Below are 16294 nucleotides of genomic sequence, written 5' to 3'. Positions count from 1 at the left end.
GAAATATAAGAAATATATTGAAAAAACTGTGGAAGGCTACAAAATAATAAAAAATCGAGAAAAACCCGAGGAAATTGTAATAAACAGTCAAAGACTGTTGTTTATAAACCAAAAACTGTTGATTTGATTGAAGAGTGTTAAAAACTTTATACAGTACCAAAACTTGTATACATTCATATACAGGGTGAAAACAAAGTTTGAAGTTGAGTTTTTCACTAACATCATATACAGGGTGGGAATAAAGTTAAAAGTTGAGATCTTTATTATCAACAAACTAAACGTATTTTGGGACTATTGTGTAAACTGTCGAAAGATAGAACAAATTTGCACAATTTTTTTGACTAGAAAACGAAGAAAAACTGTCCCAAATGATAAAACGGCGCGAACATTTTTTAAAACGCACGCGCGACATATAATTTTCTATCTTTTTGTGATTTTGAGTGTAAAAGTTGCGTCACACAGTGAAAGAAAATTTCATCCGGTGCGGAATTGTTGGAAACTCGACGAAAACTAATTAAAACAAAACAAACATCGACGCGTCAAAACATAAATATTGGAAAAAATAGAAGAAGAAAAAAACCTTCAAGGTTTCCACTCGACGTTATCTCTTTTTAATATCACAATTTTTTTCCGTGGTCGAAAAATTTTGGCGATTGTTCGGCGACATTCTTTTTATTAAAAAAATAAAACTGCTAGAAAAAAGAAATTGTGAAAATGATTGAAAACTGTGGGAATTCAGTGGAAAGTGTGTGAAATTCATTGAAAATCGTTGGTAAATCAAATAAAACCGAAGAAATTTATAGAAAAGTACTTGAAAAGCGTTGGAAAGTATCTAAAACTGTGGAAAATCAAATGAAACTGTTGGAAAGGCGATAGGAACCATGGAAAAATGTGGAAAATCAAATAAAACCGAAGAAATTTATAGAAAAGTACTTGAAAAGCGTTGGAAAGTATCTAAAACTGTGGAAAATCAAATGAAACTGTTGGAAAGGCGATAGGAACCATGGAAAAATGTGGAAAATCAAATAAAACCGAAGAAATTTATAGAAAAGTACTTGAAAAGCGTTGGAAAGTATCTAAAACTGTGGAAAATCAAATGAAACTGTTGGAAAGGCGATAGGAACCATGGAAAAATGTGGAAAATCAAATAAAACCGAAGAAATTTATAGAAAAGTACTTGAAAAGCGTTGGAAAGTATCTAAAACTGTGGAAAATCAAATGAAACTGTTGGAAAGGCGATAGGAACCATGGAAAAATGTGGAAAATCAAATAAAACCGAAGAAATTTATAGAAAAGTACTTGAAAAGCGTTGGAAAGTATCTAAAACTGTGGAAAATCAAATGAAACTGTTGGAAAGGCGATAGGAACCATGGAAAAATGTGGAAAATCAAATAAAACCGAAGAAATTTATAGAAAAGTACTTGAAAAGCGTTGGAAAGTATCTAAAACTGTGGAAAATCAAATGAAACTGTTGGAAAGGCGATAGGAACCATGGAAAAATGTGGAAAATCAAATAAAACCGAAGAAATTTATAGAAAAGTACTTGAAAAGCGTTGGAAAGTATCTAAAACTGTGGAAAATCAAATGAAACTGTTGGAAAGGCGATAGGAACCATGGAAAAATGTGGAAAATCAAATAAAACCGAAGAAATTTATAGAAAAGTACTTGAAAAGCGTTGGAAAGTATCTAAAACTGTGGAAAATCAAATGAAACTGTTGGAAAGGCGATAGGAACCATGGAAAAATGTGGAAAATCAAATAAAACCGAAGAAATTTATAGAAAAGTACTTGAAAAGCGTTGGAAAGTATCTAAAACTGTGGAAAATCAAATGAAACTGTTGGAAAGGCGATAGGAACCATGGAAAAATGTGGAAAATCAAATAAAACCGAAGAAATTTATAGAAAAGTACTTGAAAAGCGTTGGAAAGTATCTAAAACTGTGGAAAATCAAATGAAACTGTTGGAAAGGCGATAGGAACCATGGAAAAATGTGGAAAATCAAATAAAACCGAAGAAATTTATAGAAAAGTACTTGAAAAGCGTTGGAAAGTATCTAAAACTGTGGAAAATCAAATGAAACTGTTGGAAAGGCGATAGGAACCATGGAAAAATGTGGAAAATCAAATAAAACCGAAGAAATTTATAGAAAAGTACTTGAAAAGCGTTGGAAAGTATCTAAAACTGTGGAAAATCAAATGAAACTGTTGAAATTTACAGAAAATTGTTGGAAATATGGAAAATAATAGTAGGAAATATGGAAAACTGTTTAAAACAATCTACAATCTATAAAAATATATACAATTGTTGAGTTATTAAAAAAATGTTGAAAAGATGAGAAATAATATTAAAAAAGGTGAAAAGCTATTGGAAACTATAGAAAATTGTTGAAAATTTTGAAAAAATATTCTGATATGGTAGAAAATGGATGAAAAAGAAATGAAAACTGGTGGAAACCGTAGATAATGGTTCGATATTGTGGGAAATACAAGAAAAACACGGGAAACTGTAGAAAACGATCTGATATTGTGGAAAATATATGGAAAATGTAAAAAATATTCTGAAATTGTGAAAATATGGAAACTCTTGAAAATTTTAGTTTACCGAAGAAAATCGTTTACCCAAAAATATGATAAATTATGAAAAAAACTGCCGGAAACTGTAGAAAATGATTGATAGTTTCAAAAAATTGACATTACGCAGCCCAACAAGTGATAAAATCTTGAAAAATGGTTCAATTAACCAAAAGAAATAAATAACGAAACCTGGGGAATGAATAACGATGAGGAAACAATGAAAATCGTAAAGAAAAAAATTGAAAAACGTCAGAAAATTATAAACAAACGTCTCAATAACTGAAGAAAAAAAAAACAACAACAACCTTCATCACTAAAAGTTGGATTTTTATTGTTAATAATTTAAAATAAAACGAAATTTATGTACAATAATCCAAAATACTCGCCAATTCGATTAAATTGAAAATTAATTTTTTATTCGTGGAAAACTCAACAAACTCGTTTAAAAAAAATCCAAAATTAACATCAAAGTTTTTTTTTTTTAATCGAATCCCATTTCACCAATCGTACAATAATAAAAACAATTTTTTTTAAAAGCAAGCATATTTCTAGATTACAGGATTTCATTTTTTTTGGTTTTTTTTTTTCGTTTAAATGTGATTAATCATCGTTTTTTTAGTTTTTTCTTGATAATTCGCTTACATGGTGGAGTCATTTTGTGATCTCGATCGTGTCCTAGCTCCTGTATTTTCATGGGACGTCGAATTACTCGACGAACTACTGGATTGAGAATTGAACAGACTGCGCAGGACGTTAAATGTATTATTAGCTAAAAATTTTCAATAATATTATTTATTAAAAGTACATACGTCGAAAACTGTATTATTGTATATGAATATGTTCAATTGATACCAGAAATTGTACAAATGAAAAGATAGGAAACTGTTTGATGGAATAATTTAAAAAACTGTTAAAGTTAAAACTAAATTGAGTACAGACTGTTGTAAAACAATGAAAAATGACCAAGAACCGTATATTCCAAACTAAAAATGGTAAAAAACTATTCAAACTGGTACAGGTTGAACTGAGAAGGTTGAGAAACTATTCAAATAGAGAAAAAATATAGAGAGACTGTCAAAAAACAATAAAAAATAGCCAAAAACTGTACATTCCAAACTAAAAATGGTGGAAAACGTGTTCAAATGAATGAGTTTTTAGAACATTGGTAATAAAGAAGGAGAAAAACATTTAAATCAAATACAGACTGCCATTAAGCAATAAACAAACAGTCAAAAACTGTTCTCATGATATTAAAAGTGACAAATTGGCCAAAACTAAATGATATTGAAATACAGAATTAACTAAAATCATAAAAATACTGAAATAATAAGAAAATCATTGATCAAAAGGTTTTTAAGGGTCACAAACTATTCAAAATTCATTCAAACTGATACATAATTATTGTTAAAATTTTCAAAATATTAGAAAAAACTATACAAAAGGCAGTTAACAGTCAAAAACTGTACATCATTGACCAAAACTGGTAAATAATTGTTAAAATGGTCAAACTATGGGGAAAAATAATTGAAACAGTAACTAGTACTTGTTCAAAAGGTAGTTAAGGGTCAAAAATTATTAAAATTTTGAATTATTGTGAAAAATATGTTGAAAAATGTAAAAAATTAAGCAAAACTGATAAATTATGGTGAAAATGTAATTAGAAGCATTCAGGACACAGTTTGGAAGCTACAGGAATCAGAATAACCGTTAAATAAAAAATATCCAAAAGTAGAATTACTACAAATAATAAAAAAATCTTTTATTTTCAAAGAAATTTGATAGATATTTAGATTAGTAGAAAAAACTGTTGTAATTGTGTCAAATTTGTATTATTTTTTTAAAATATATATCAAAAATCATTAAAAAACTAGATAATCACTAAATCTAATTAAAAAAATGATTCAAAAAGTTTTCAATTTATAAAATACCCATAAACTCAGTCATTAATGGAAGTTAAAAAAATCCAAGTGAAAATTTAAAAATTTAAAACTCACCGCCATTATTTGAACTACTACCACCCGGATCCTGATTATTGTCGCTGCTACTTTGATCATTGATTAAGTTTTGTCTACAAATGGGGCAAGTACCGTGCAATTCCAACCACGGTCTTATACACGGTTCATGATAAATATGCAAACAAGGTAACTGACGCACATTCTCGCACAATTGAAAATCCTCCCAACAAACTGAACATTGTAATTTGGCGGTAACTTGTTCTTCAGTTACTTCCACTATGGGTAAACCATCTATAACTTCTTTAGAAACCGGCGGTGGACCTACAAAGACAGTTACCTGAAATACACCCTGAAATGAGGCACTAGACCAATATTTACCAGTGCTATCCATTTGATTGAGAAGTTGGGTTACTATGGCGTCTAATCCTTCACGCCCCCAAGCATAATCGCCCGGGTTCCCTAAAAACAGCTGCATATTTCCTTGTGCCGTACCAAAATTCACGCCTACGCCCAAATTTACAATGAAATCTTGCAGTAGATTCTCGAACGGGACGTGCTGCCTCAAATTCGACGATGCTATTCTAGTAAGAGTTCTGTAAACCACCAAAAATATCCATATAACAAGGAAAACCCACAAAAAGAAGACAGACAAGAAAAACCAGTGAAAACAATAAAAAAATCGATAGAAATAAAATAAAACAGCCTGAAATAGTAAAAATGTAACTCTTTCAGACCTGGGTCTAACAATCCTGGCACGATTTGCGTACCTTCTTCCAGGGCGATTAATCCCTTCCGATCGCGTCCTAGTCCTACGATCCTCAGTTAAATTTAACGGCAATGTATTCATCAAATTATCCACCTTTAAGAAAAGAAAAATCAACAAATTAGAACAATTAATAAAATCAGCTACGAATATAAATTTGAAAAAATTACTCACAACTTCTGCATCTTCCCAATCCTCAACGTCCATTATGTCGTCATTACTTTCAGGAGTATCTTGTAATTCTTCTATAAAACCATCGGAGCAATGAGGACATGTGAAATCCTGAAAAGAAGCGCATAAAAATATTGTCGATACCACTTTCGTTTGGAGTTAATTTTTACCGCTGATGCGTTTTGAAATTGAATGTTACACATGTGACAATAAAACTTCTGGGGCGGTCTATCTTCCACGGCGGCCTCTGCCATCATGAAATTAATTTGAAACTATCTACTAACAATTTAAATAATAAACTTATGAATATACTGTCTGAGAAAGGAAATCGACCACCATACTTTATTTATCACAGAACACTAATAAACGCAGAAACGATTTTATTTTGTTTGACACTTTTATGTCATTTGTCTAATTAGGTTCGTTCTGCAACGTTATAATTGATTGTATTTATATAACTAGATACATTTTGTAGTATACTAATTTTTTAATAAATACGAATTTGTGAATTTTTAAGATTATTTACATAGACGTAGTAATTCTAAACACCTGATTATATATTTTTTCTACATTAAAAAGTTGTGCCAATTGTAGAAAGCTTGTAGAAAGAAACAACCTCTGAAATAATTTTGCTTCACTGTGAAGAGAAATGAGGAAGTAGGGAAATGTACCGGTGGAAGGAGAAGGAACACTAGACAGAGATAACTCTACCGTAACTTTCTTTGTATCTCATTCCAATATTGGAAACGATTTTTATTGAAAGTGCAACAATGATTGTTTAGACGCCCTCAATATTAATTAATTTGTCTATGAACGCCATATTTAATCACGTGATTTGTAGAGGTTAGAGGTCAGAAGAAAACTGAAAAAACAAAATCGGAATTCCAAAATTGGAATTGAAAAAAAATCGAATTACAGGGGTCAGAAGAAAATTTATATACTGAAAAAACAAAATCGACTTACAGGGGTTGGAAGAAAATGAGCAGATTGGAAAAACAAAATCGATTCACAGGGCGTAGAGTAATATTAAGAGATTGGAAAAGCAAAAAAAGTTACAGGGATAAAAAAAACTAATTGATGTTAAAATATACGGAGTTACAGGGGGTAGAGGAAAATTAATGGATGCAAAAGAAAACAAGAATGAATATATGGATATGTACAGGATGTTGATATTTTTTTGTGGTCACTGGCTTGTGTTTAATGTTAGGGATGAGGATATGGTTATTTTTAATGAAAGAAAAAAAACACGTTACTTTTTGTTATAATTTTAATTGTCCTTTATTTAAAACCTGCCTAACATTAATATTTATTCTGGAATAACTTAAATAATTATTAAAAGGTTCCCAATGTTTGAAATCTGAATTTTCCATTTGATATTCGTCATTCCACACCTCATAATTAGTCTTAATTATTCTAGGCACCGCATGGTAACACAGTCTCGATTCTTTACTCATAATTAAAATATCACCACTGTGTATATAAATTGCTAAAGGCTTCTCATCAATTGTTTCACCCCCTATTAAAAAAATAGCACTTTGTCCGAAACTAAAAGAAAATAAGGGCGCTTCCAAATTTTGTTCTGAATGATCAGTATGACCGGAAAGTGTCGAATCCAGATGATAGTAATTAATTATAGCGGCCTCGGCTGTGAAATCGTCAAAACCAAACTGTTCCGCTACATATTTAGTCATATTTTTAATATCTTCCGGAAAAGGACATTTATTTTCTTCCGAATATATTTTAGTGTCCCAATCGTGGTGATAACCAAACGTAGACCATCTCAAACTATCGATTATCTTTTTATTTTTTCGTCCTTCTTCCCACCAATTTTCATCACTTTTTAAAATATTTGTATTATCTATATTTAGTTTGTGTGGTTTTTTAGAATAATCTTTCAAACAACGCGTGATCCAATACCTTTGTCCGTGAGGGGTAAAAGGATTTTTTATAAAAATCAAACCATTACGGGAATTTATTACATACACTTCCCAATCTTCCGTACTTCTTAAACCATATTGCGGACTAGATTTATTAATAGCAAGTTTAGTTATAATACCGTTATTTAATAATAATTTAGGTTTATGTATATTTAAAACGTCTTCAAATGTTGGTAATGGATCTTTTGATTTATAATATTTAAAAGATTCTCTAAACATATTTACATTTTAAACTATTTCTTCTTCTTTATCTTAATAGAAGTTTTCTTATAAGCTTGACTGTATTTCGGAAAAGGCAAAGCCATTAAATGACAACTAACAGTTGTTTGTAATGATAATATGTCACATCAATAGATCTTTTGATTTATGATATTTAAAAGATTCTCTAAATATATTCACATCTTCAACTTTTTCTTATTCTTTTAACACTATGAATATCGATGTAAGTTTGGATTTAATTGTGTTTCAGAAGAGGTCAAGCTATTGAATGACAAGTAGCAGTTGACATTAATGACAGCTTGTCAGATTGATTAGAAAAGTTTAATCAATTTTATGGTTTATAATAGACAGTTTTTGTTCAAAAGTATAAAATAATTAGAGCATTTCTCTATTTTTGATTTTAGTAAAAATCAAAGAGAAACACTCTAATTATGAATACTTTTCAGATATGTCACAATACTACCGATCTAACACCGTTGTATTTACCCCAACAACTTTATTTAAAACCGATAGCGAGAATAAATATATCTTTACAACTTCCAAATATAAAGAAAATAGGAAAAAGTGTTTCGCATTGGGATATAATGGATCAAATAAGAACTCTAATAAAACCTGAAGAATTTACAACGTTAAAAGTTACAAAAACCACAGTGGAATTTGTTAGATTAGAAGGTGAACTTGATTCCAAAGACAAAATTGATCGTATTTTACCCAAGATACATAACAAGATGATAAAACTAAAGGATTTCGGGGAGTTAATGAGATTAAAAGCAGCCGAATGGAAGTCTGATTTTCCTACTAGACGAGCATGGGATGATTTTTTCCAAAATTCACGCGATATGGACGAGATGAAACCAGGACAACGACCTGATACCGTGCACATTTCGCATTTACCGTCAAAATGGTTTGTACCATATCATCTCTCAGGTTAGTTTTATTTTTAATACTGAAAATAACCTCAAAGGGATTTATTTATTATATATATTTAGGTGAGGAAGAAGTAACCCCTTCCGAAAAGATATTCTACAGAATATTCGAAAAATTCGGTCAAATTAGATCAATAGATATACCCATATGTGATCCTTATAGAAAAAAAATGAACGCAAATATATCGGGATTAAAGACTTCCTCCTTTGATAATACTCAATTCTTTGAGGGTTATGTACAGTATAAAGACTATATAGGGTTTACCAAAGCTATGGATGCTTTGAAAAACATGAAATTAGTTCATAAAGATGAGGATTCGATGTTAGAAGTTGATATTAAAGTGGATTTCGATAAAAGTAAACATTTAAGTGAAGCTTCTATTAGAAGAAGGGAAATAGTTCGAGATAGATTGGTCAGGAAAGCCAGGGAACAAGAGGAGAAGGATAAAGCAAAATTGGAAGAAATTAAAAAGAAAGAAGAACTGGAAAGGTTGTTTGTTTGTTTATTTATTTATTTAAAATATACAATTTCGTACCAAGAATAAATGGAAATTTATAAAATTTTCATTATCTGTCACTTAAACAAATTATATATAGAGAATTTTTTACCAAATTCAAACCTATATTTTTTGCAGCCACATTTTAATGAAATTTTTATCAAATAACATTACAGTTTAAAAATAAATATACAGGGCGTTTTTTTTCATGTACTATTAAAGATTAGTGCAAATATCAATATATAGGGTAGGATGGCTCCAAATTAAAATTTGGCTAGTAATTTACAATTTTTAATTTATGATGAACATCATCTCCAGTGATTTTCTTGAAATTCTTTCTCTAATTAGAAAATAACTTGTCATGGGGGCATTTTTAAGTAGCCAATACCAAATCGGGCATCAATGACTACCCCTGGGCACCTGGTTCACCTGAACCTGGACGTCATATCCAGAGTTTTCTTGAGAAAAATCTGTGAAAACGGATTGAAAATCATAGCAGAAAAATTTTATCGATCACTACTTTCAATTTTGACACCAGCAACCACTTTCAGGTAACTGAAACATCGGAACTTGGACGTCTTCTCCGAGAATTTTCCGGTATAATTTGTGAAACGAAACGAAAATAATATCAGACGAGTTTTTTTGTATTTTTTCTCAATTTCGACACTGGTGACCACTCTCAGGTAACTGATGTACCGGAACTTGGACGTCTTCTCCAAGAATTTTCCGGCATAATTTATGAAACGGAACGAAAATAATATCAGACGAGTTTTTTTTTGTACTTTTTTTCAATTTCGACACCAGCAACCACTCTCGGGTAACTGATGTACCGGAACTTGGACGTCTTCTCCGAGAATTTTCCTGCAAAATTCGTAAAAACGAATCGAAAATCATAACTGGTGGATTTTTCCGACCACTCTTCTCGATTTTGGCACTAGCAACCACTTTTGGGTGCCAAATATACTGGAACCTCGAAGCCTTCTTCAAGAATTTTCCTGGTCGATTCGTGAAAATTATACCAACGAATTTCCTCGATAACTGGTGCACCATATACTCAGGCTGAGATGTAGCTTATGTTAAATTCGACTTTCAGTTCTTTTGGGCGTATTTTGTAAAAAACCTCAGGAGATGAAGTTCAGTTTCTGGTGCACCATACACTCGATTCGGATCGCCGAAACCAAATTAAAAAATTTTCGTTTTGTTTGCGCGAAATGTATAAGAAAATCCAGGTTCTAGTTCTAGACCCGAAAAATTGTTGTGATATAATTTTCGGTTCGATAGCGCGAATTTTGCAGAAAAACTCCTGGAGATGATGTCCATGTTCTGGTGCACCTTATACCCAGACTGAGATGTCGCTGATGTTGAATTCGACTTTCAGTTGTTTTGAGCGTATTTTGCAAAAAACTTCAGGAGATGACGTCCAGATTCTGGTACACTAGGTATCGAGGAACGGTCGTTGTTGCCAGATTTGATTAGAACGACCCGAAAAATTCTTGTGATATGATTTTCGGTTCGATACCACAAATTTTGTAGGAAAACTCCCGGAGACGACGTCCAGGTTCAACTGCTTCAGGTACCTGAGGGTGGTTGTCGGTACCAGATTTGTAATCGGCGACTCAAAAAAGACTCGCTTTGGAAGTCTCTTTTAATTTGAAATTGAATTTCATCAGAAGCCACGGAGATGGCGTTCATTATCTAGGTCGTTGATTGACAAATTTGGAAGTTTTATTCGGAATCGATGACTTTGCACTTCATAAATGCAATTTGGTCAGAAAAACATTATACAAAGTGTATACTTTTATTTTTAGAGGTTTCGGTGTTTTACTTTTCCTCCCTGTATATTTTATGATGAGTATTTTTGTCATTCCAGTACGTCGTTAGGTGTTTTAGTAACAATTTTCAGGCAAAAAGAAATAGATCTGAAAGAACAGAAGAAATTGAGGAGAAAATTGCGCGAAGAAAAAAGGAAAGCGAAAATATTGGAAAAGCTCGAGATTTCCGGTAGCGATGAAATCAACGAAAAGATCGCTAACGAAGAAAAAAAATTACTCAAAGTACAAAGAAAATTAGAAGCCATAAGGCTTTTGGAAGAATTATTCAGAAGGATACAGGTAATTATCGTACTCCTTGGGATTTCGCGAAAATGATCCCGAAATTATTGTAGGAGAAGAATCCTGAGAACGTCCCCATCTACGAGGGGTTGACGAATCAGTCCCACGACGAATTAACTCGTTTCAAAAACTCCAGCGAATTAGAGGTGCTCAATCAAAAACAGAAATTGCATAACGCGCTCAAAGGAAGAGTTATGCTCAAAACAATCCTCGCGGGCGGTAAAAAAATTAAGAGATCACGTTCCGATAGTACGGATTCCGATTTATCGCTCGATCTTGAAATACCGGCTACAAGTAAGTGAATATTGTGGCGATGCATCTCCCTGTATATAAATTTTTGTAGAACGTCGACCAACCAGTCCGGTGATTCAAAAATATCCCGAATTGATGTACGATCCGGGTTGGGTAGGTTATCCTTCATACATCCCTCCAGGACCGATGTTTCCTGAAACTTATCCGATAGGCAGTTTCTTACCTAGAGGCAGAAGTTTCCCGAGACTGCCCAATATTCCGGGTCCATCTAGAGGTAAGAGTTTATTTTACCACTCTGTATACATACTGTAATTTTTATTATTGTAATAATATTTAAAACGAACTATAATTTTTACTCTCCCCTGTATACAACTAGGAGGAATATTATATGTTCCCTGTATATTAGTAAAAGACAATTTTGTTGACTTAATTAAAAAAAAAATGTATAAACGTATCAAAATTTTAACAAAAACATTATAATGTTGTTAAATAAAATGGTATTGAATTTTGAAACACCCTGTATTCATATATCGTAATCTAAACCGTATTTGATGCCAATAACAAACATTTTTTTATAACTCATTTTGATATTAATGAAAATTCAAAATAGAAAATTTTGATTTAAAAAAAATGTTATTTGCCAACTTTACCCACCCTGTATCATGAAAAATGTTCAGTACAATGATTTTTTTTTGTTAATTCAAGAAAAAATTTGAAAATTTAGCATAAAATTTTTAATTTAGGTAAACGAATTATTTTCCAATTTTATATACAACACCCTGTATAATATTTCATTGTGATGATGAATATATACATGAGAAATGCTAATTATAATAATTTGTTTCTTCATACGAGTCAAAATGATGCACAGAATTTGGAAAAAAAAATTCATTAGTAAATTTTTAATTTCGGGAAAACATTATTTATCAATTTTACGCAACACCCTGTATCGTATCTTGTTGTTGACGTGAAAAATATTGAGTACAATAATTTTTTTGTTAATTGGAATCAGAATATGGAAATAAAAACAAAAAATCAGCAGAAACTTTTCAATTTTGGAAAAAATATTATATACAAACTTTATGTAATACCCTGTATCATATCTAGTTGCAATTATGACAAAAGATTATTATAAACTCAAGAAATCTTCATTATAATCATTTTTTTTTAATAATACGATTAAAAATTACGCCAAAACGTTCACTTTATTAAATAAAAACAAATTTATACAAATCAGAACTATATGGTGGATGTTACTACTGTTCACTCGTATTTCAGGAGGATATGGTCGACGTAGATCCGGTTACAGATTTAGGGGTACAAACAGAGGCGGAGGTAATTTCAAAAACTACCCGCCGGATTTGGAAGAAGAGTTTCTGAAATTCCTAAACGAGCACGAAGACAGGAAACGTAAATCTTACTCTCCGAGTAGGCGATCTAGAAGACGTACAAGATCTAGATCACGTTCGAGGAGATCCTACAGCCATTCGAGGAGTAGATCGAGAAAAAGACGATCCAGATCTCGGAGATCTAGATCTTATAGTTATAGATCGAGATCTAGGTCGTATACTAGATCGAGAACTAGATCTAGATCTAAAGATAAACGTTTAACCAGGAGTAGATCTAGAAATAGGAATAGATCGAGGAGTAAATCAAGAGGGAGAAGCGGAAATAGGGAAAATAAAACTGAAACTAACGTTGATGATAGAAAATCGAAATCTAGGGAAAAATCCGTGGATAGTTCTAGTTTTATGACACCTAGACAGCTTCAAAGGAGAAGAGAGAGATCGAAATCGTGGTCTTTGATGAGGGAAGGTGAAGCAAAAGGTAGATCTTGGTCTAAATCCCCGGAAAAAAAAGAATAAAATTTCATTATTTAAATTTTTATTAAATTATTTATAATATTTACGAAAAGTTGTAATTTTTGTTCTTAATTAAAGATCTTTTAAGTAATTGACATGTTTTAATTCGACTATGTATTACAGAAGCACCTCAAATACCAGGGTTGAACGATAAATAGTGAAGCAGTTGAAAAAATTTGAATCAATCGGTAAATTTGTTTCATTATTTACTGAAAAAGTATAAACGAGAACCAATACGTAAACTATAAGTCAATAATCATCACATCACAAATATCAAATATTTTACTTAACATTTGAAATATGGACGCCTATGGTTTTTAAAATCAATAAATTTCATAATAATACTTTTTCAAAAATATTTCATCGAATTTGATTAAAACTAATATTATAACACTAGATAAAATTAATTTAAATACATAATACGAATTTCCCTACCTTAAAATTCATCGTTGATATTTTCCAACTTAAATCACTTAAGCATTTGCTTTAAAATCACTTATTTCAAGTCAATTGATGATTTATATAAACTCGTTTAATATAAGCCACAATCTATGATAATTGCATTAACAAACAGTTTAACATTAACTAAATATCTAAGTAAAACTATATAATTAACGAGATTAATAATAAAATTAAAATTTTCAAATATGGCATCATGCTCAGACTCACTGATAAATGAAAGTTTAAAATGTACCAATCACATCATTGGACAAATGAATATGTGATCATGTACCATAGAATTAATACTAATAGTGTCATGATGCTTTGTTCGCATATCTATAATTACAAATCGGTTCAGAAATTGAACGCATTTCGGTGTAAGTGAATCATAAACTTTCGGAAACTATCACCCGGGTTTATTTAGCTCTATGACACGAACATTCAGATCAGACCATGTAATCAGAACTAAAATTATTCACCTCTTATTATTTAACAGTATTGAGCGGTAGTAAATAGTCGATAGCTAAACATCATTTTCTGTATAAATATAAATAAAAGCGAAATTGACAATCGATTTTGTGTTTCACAAATAATTCGAAAGAAATCGAAAATGATCCGGGATCGCTCTAAAGTTCCAATAAGTATTTCGGTCTGCTTTTAGATCTATGATAATATTCTTAATTTTTTAATAAATAAATGATAATTCTATGTTTCTTATCATTATGAATTTATAAAATTTTTTGTTGAGGTGAAGCTTAATATAATATACCGTAATATAATATTACGGTAAGGTAAGCTCGTAAATGTAGTTGTACATCCATATAAATAAACGTGACAGAATAAATTATACAGCAAAACGCTCCGGTAGAATGAAATGACATAACTTTTATAGGTTATAATTTCAAGTAGTCATTTATTTGGAAGATATTTTAATATATAAGTAATTAAAAATATGAATCAACCGCCTGTAAAGTGTTGTCCCAATGATAAAATGAAATTGAAAATTCTCGCTATACACGGTTACAGACAGAACGCCGAAACTTTTAAAGCGAAAACAGGATCGTTTCGTAAAATAGTACACAAATGGGCTGAATTTACGTATATAACAGCCCCACATAAAGTGATTTTGGTAGACGATCCAAACGATTTGGATAAAAATAATCAAGACATTGGACAAAGTAAAGATGAAGGTGTGGAAAAATGAATGATTTTATTAAGTATTTGTTATACTTGGGTTGTTTCAGAACAATACGGTTGGTTTTTTAATAGAGACGATTTAACGTTTAGGGGTATAAGAAAAGGTGGACCGGCTATTGGATTCGAAGAAAGTGTCAAATTCATAGAAGATGTATTCGAAAAGGAAGGGCCATTTGATGGTATCTTAGGTTTTTCGCAAGGTGCATGTTTCGCGGGGCTTCTCTGCGATTTACAACAAAGAGGACGTAAGTTTAAAATCGTAATACGTTTAAGAAAACTAATTTATTTACTTTTCAGTTACGAAATTCACTTTCAGCTTTGCGGTTTTAGCTTCGGGTTTTAAATCTGGCAGTTTACCCCATTTAAAATATTATATCGATAGAATAACGATACCGACTCTTCACATTTTCGGCGAAAATGATCAAATAATACCCACAGGTACACAAACGAAATTTTTATTAGAAAATTTCACATTTTTTAACATTCTTTTTTATTTTTTTAGAGATGAGCGAAGCTTTGAGTAATTGTTTCGAAGATCCTGTGATAGTTAAACATCCTGGAGGCCATTATTTACCCGCAGCAGCTGCACAAAAACACGATTACCAAAAATTTATCAAATTACAACTTTTACAAAAATCCGTAACGTAAAAATAATATAAATAAATTGTGATTTTTAAATTATTTTTTTTTATTTATCACCACCCTGTACACTTAAAAACATTTCTATTATTATCTATAAATAGTAAAAAATTCAAAAAATATCTGGGACACCATGTATAGTATTTCACTTTGTATTAATTCGTAAAACATACGACGGGGGCTCGTTCTTTGGTGGATATAAAGAGCGCTCTGCCGTACATTTCTAAGCCGATGTGAAAAATCAAACGCATCTAAACCATAGATGTAATATCAAAAATAGAAAGAACGTCATGTAAATGGAATTGTACTATTAGAAAAGAGAGAAACAGCCTCGTTCTAATTTCTTTGCCGTTTCCTTGGTCAAATCGAATCGATGATTATCCAATCGGGATACATTAGAGAGTGGAATCTCGATATTCTTTCTATGAGAACTTCGGACCTAGTTGAACAAATTCCCCTATCTTGCTGTCTCTATCTTTAATATTGACTCAATGATCTAAAAAAATATGTCGTTATATGTATTTTACTCATTATTTATATTGATTATTTGTCTTCATGTAAAAATTATTTTGTAGTTCAAAATTCGATGGTTCATATGTATAAACACTTCACTACTTAGAACATCTATGTATTGATGTAGTTTTGTGATTATTTTGTTATCTATGAAAATAAGGGGAATTTGTCGTCAAAAAGTATCATTAATCGCTCATGTTAACGGTTTATTAATTTTTCTTTATGAGAAAGATGAATTT

At 31.1% G+C, this 16294-nt stretch overlaps 4 protein-coding genes across 9 annotated transcripts; 2 read left to right on the top strand and 2 right to left on the bottom strand.

The window, feature by feature from the left end:
* Positions 1-3031: 3031 nt before the first annotated feature.
* LOC130895557 (E3 ubiquitin-protein ligase Iruka) lies at positions 3032-5867 on the bottom strand. 4 transcript variants are annotated; one of them, XM_057802918.1, is made up of 6 exons: positions 5632-5867; positions 5465-5572; positions 5262-5386; positions 4906-5120; positions 4567-4848; positions 3032-3341 (listed from the first exon to the last, which is right to left on the bottom strand). In XM_057802918.1, the coding sequence occupies exons 1-6, from the start codon at positions 5716-5718 to the stop codon at positions 3211-3213; spliced, it is 948 nt and encodes a 315-aa protein (XP_057658901.1). In that variant the 5' UTR covers positions 5719-5867; the 3' UTR covers positions 3032-3210. The 4 variants fall into 4 exon arrangements, with proteins under 4 accessions (XP_057658901.1, XP_057658902.1, XP_057658900.1 ...); XM_057802919.1 differs by having other exon boundaries at positions 5295-5386; XM_057802917.1 differs by having other exon boundaries at positions 3032-5386.
* Positions 5868-6714: 847 nt separating this feature from the next.
* On the bottom strand, positions 6715-7727 carry LOC130895551 (nucleic acid dioxygenase ALKBH1). Its single transcript, XM_057802904.1, has one exon. The coding sequence runs from the start codon at positions 7615-7617 to the stop codon at positions 6721-6723; it is 897 nt and encodes a 298-aa protein (XP_057658887.1). The 5' UTR covers positions 7618-7727; the 3' UTR covers positions 6715-6720.
* A 180-nt stretch (positions 7728-7907) lies between these two features.
* On the top strand, positions 7908-13356 carry LOC130895547 (A-kinase anchor protein 17A). Of its 2 annotated transcripts, XM_057802901.1 has the most exons (7): positions 7919-7981; positions 8064-8544; positions 8607-9033; positions 10944-11151; positions 11205-11445; positions 11495-11677; positions 12682-13353. In XM_057802901.1, exons 2-7 carry the CDS (start codon positions 8202-8204, stop codon positions 13266-13268), a joined length of 1989 nt encoding a protein of 662 aa, XP_057658884.1. In that variant the 5' UTR covers positions 7919-7981; positions 8064-8201; the 3' UTR covers positions 13269-13353. The 2 variants fall into 2 exon arrangements, with proteins under 2 accessions (XP_057658883.1, XP_057658884.1); XM_057802900.1 differs by having other exon boundaries at positions 7908-8544; positions 12682-13356.
* Positions 13357-14554: 1198 nt separating this feature from the next.
* On the top strand, positions 14555-15581 carry LOC130895552 (esterase AGAP003155). 2 transcript variants are annotated; one of them, XM_057802906.1, is made up of 4 exons: positions 14555-14884; positions 14951-15148; positions 15201-15341; positions 15406-15581. In XM_057802906.1, exons 1-4 carry the CDS (start codon positions 14659-14661, stop codon positions 15549-15551), a joined length of 711 nt encoding a protein of 236 aa, XP_057658889.1. In that variant the 5' UTR covers positions 14555-14658; the 3' UTR covers positions 15552-15581. The 2 variants fall into 2 exon arrangements, with proteins under 2 accessions (XP_057658889.1, XP_057658888.1); XM_057802905.1 differs by having other exon boundaries at positions 14571-14896.
* The last annotated feature ends 713 nt before the right edge of the window (positions 15582-16294 follow it).

This window comes from Diorhabda carinulata, chromosome 6 (assembly GCF_026250575.1).
Source record: "Diorhabda carinulata isolate Delta chromosome 6, icDioCari1.1, whole genome shotgun sequence".
Lineage (NCBI taxonomy): Eukaryota > Metazoa > Arthropoda > Insecta > Coleoptera > Chrysomelidae > Diorhabda > Diorhabda carinulata.
Note: the sequence above shows the minus strand (reverse complement) of the source record. Positions and strands in the feature narration are given on the sequence as shown.

What these genes read in the sequence shown, in the direction of transcription:
- LOC130895557 (XM_057802915.1), bottom strand. Translation starts at nt 5,718, where the DNA reads ATGATGGCAGAGGCCGCCGTGGAAGATAGACCGCCCCAGAAGTTTTAT. An exon ending in AATTTCAAAACGCATCAGCG is followed by an intron (nt 5,573 to 5,631) that starts GTAAAAATTAAC and finishes GCTTCTTTTCAG; the next exon opens with GATTTCACATGTCCTCATTG.
- LOC130895552 (XM_057802905.1), top strand. Translation starts at nt 14,659, where the DNA reads ATGAATCAACCGCCTGTAAAGTGTTGTCCCAATGATAAAATGAAATTG. An exon ending in CGATTTACAACAAAGAGGAC is followed by an intron (nt 15,149 to 15,200) that starts GTAAGTTTAAAA and finishes TTTACTTTTCAG; the next exon opens with TTACGAAATTCACTTTCAGC. An exon ending in TGATCAAATAATACCCACAG is followed by an intron (nt 15,342 to 15,405) that starts GTACACAAACGA and finishes TTATTTTTTTAG; the next exon opens with AGATGAGCGAAGCTTTGAGT.
- LOC130895547 (XM_057802900.1), top strand. Translation starts at nt 8,049, where the DNA reads ATGAATACTTTTCAGATATGTCACAATACTACCGATCTAACACCGTTG. An exon ending in AAGAAAGAAGAACTGGAAAG is followed by an intron (nt 9,034 to 10,943) that starts GTTGTTTGTTTG and finishes AACAATTTTCAG; the next exon opens with GCAAAAAGAAATAGATCTGA. An exon ending in TATTCCGGGTCCATCTAGAG is followed by an intron (nt 11,678 to 12,681) that starts GTAAGAGTTTAT and finishes CTCGTATTTCAG; the next exon opens with GAGGATATGGTCGACGTAGA.
- LOC130895551 (XM_057802904.1), bottom strand. Translation starts at nt 7,617, where the DNA reads ATGTTTAGAGAATCTTTTAAATATTATAAATCAAAAGATCCATTACCA.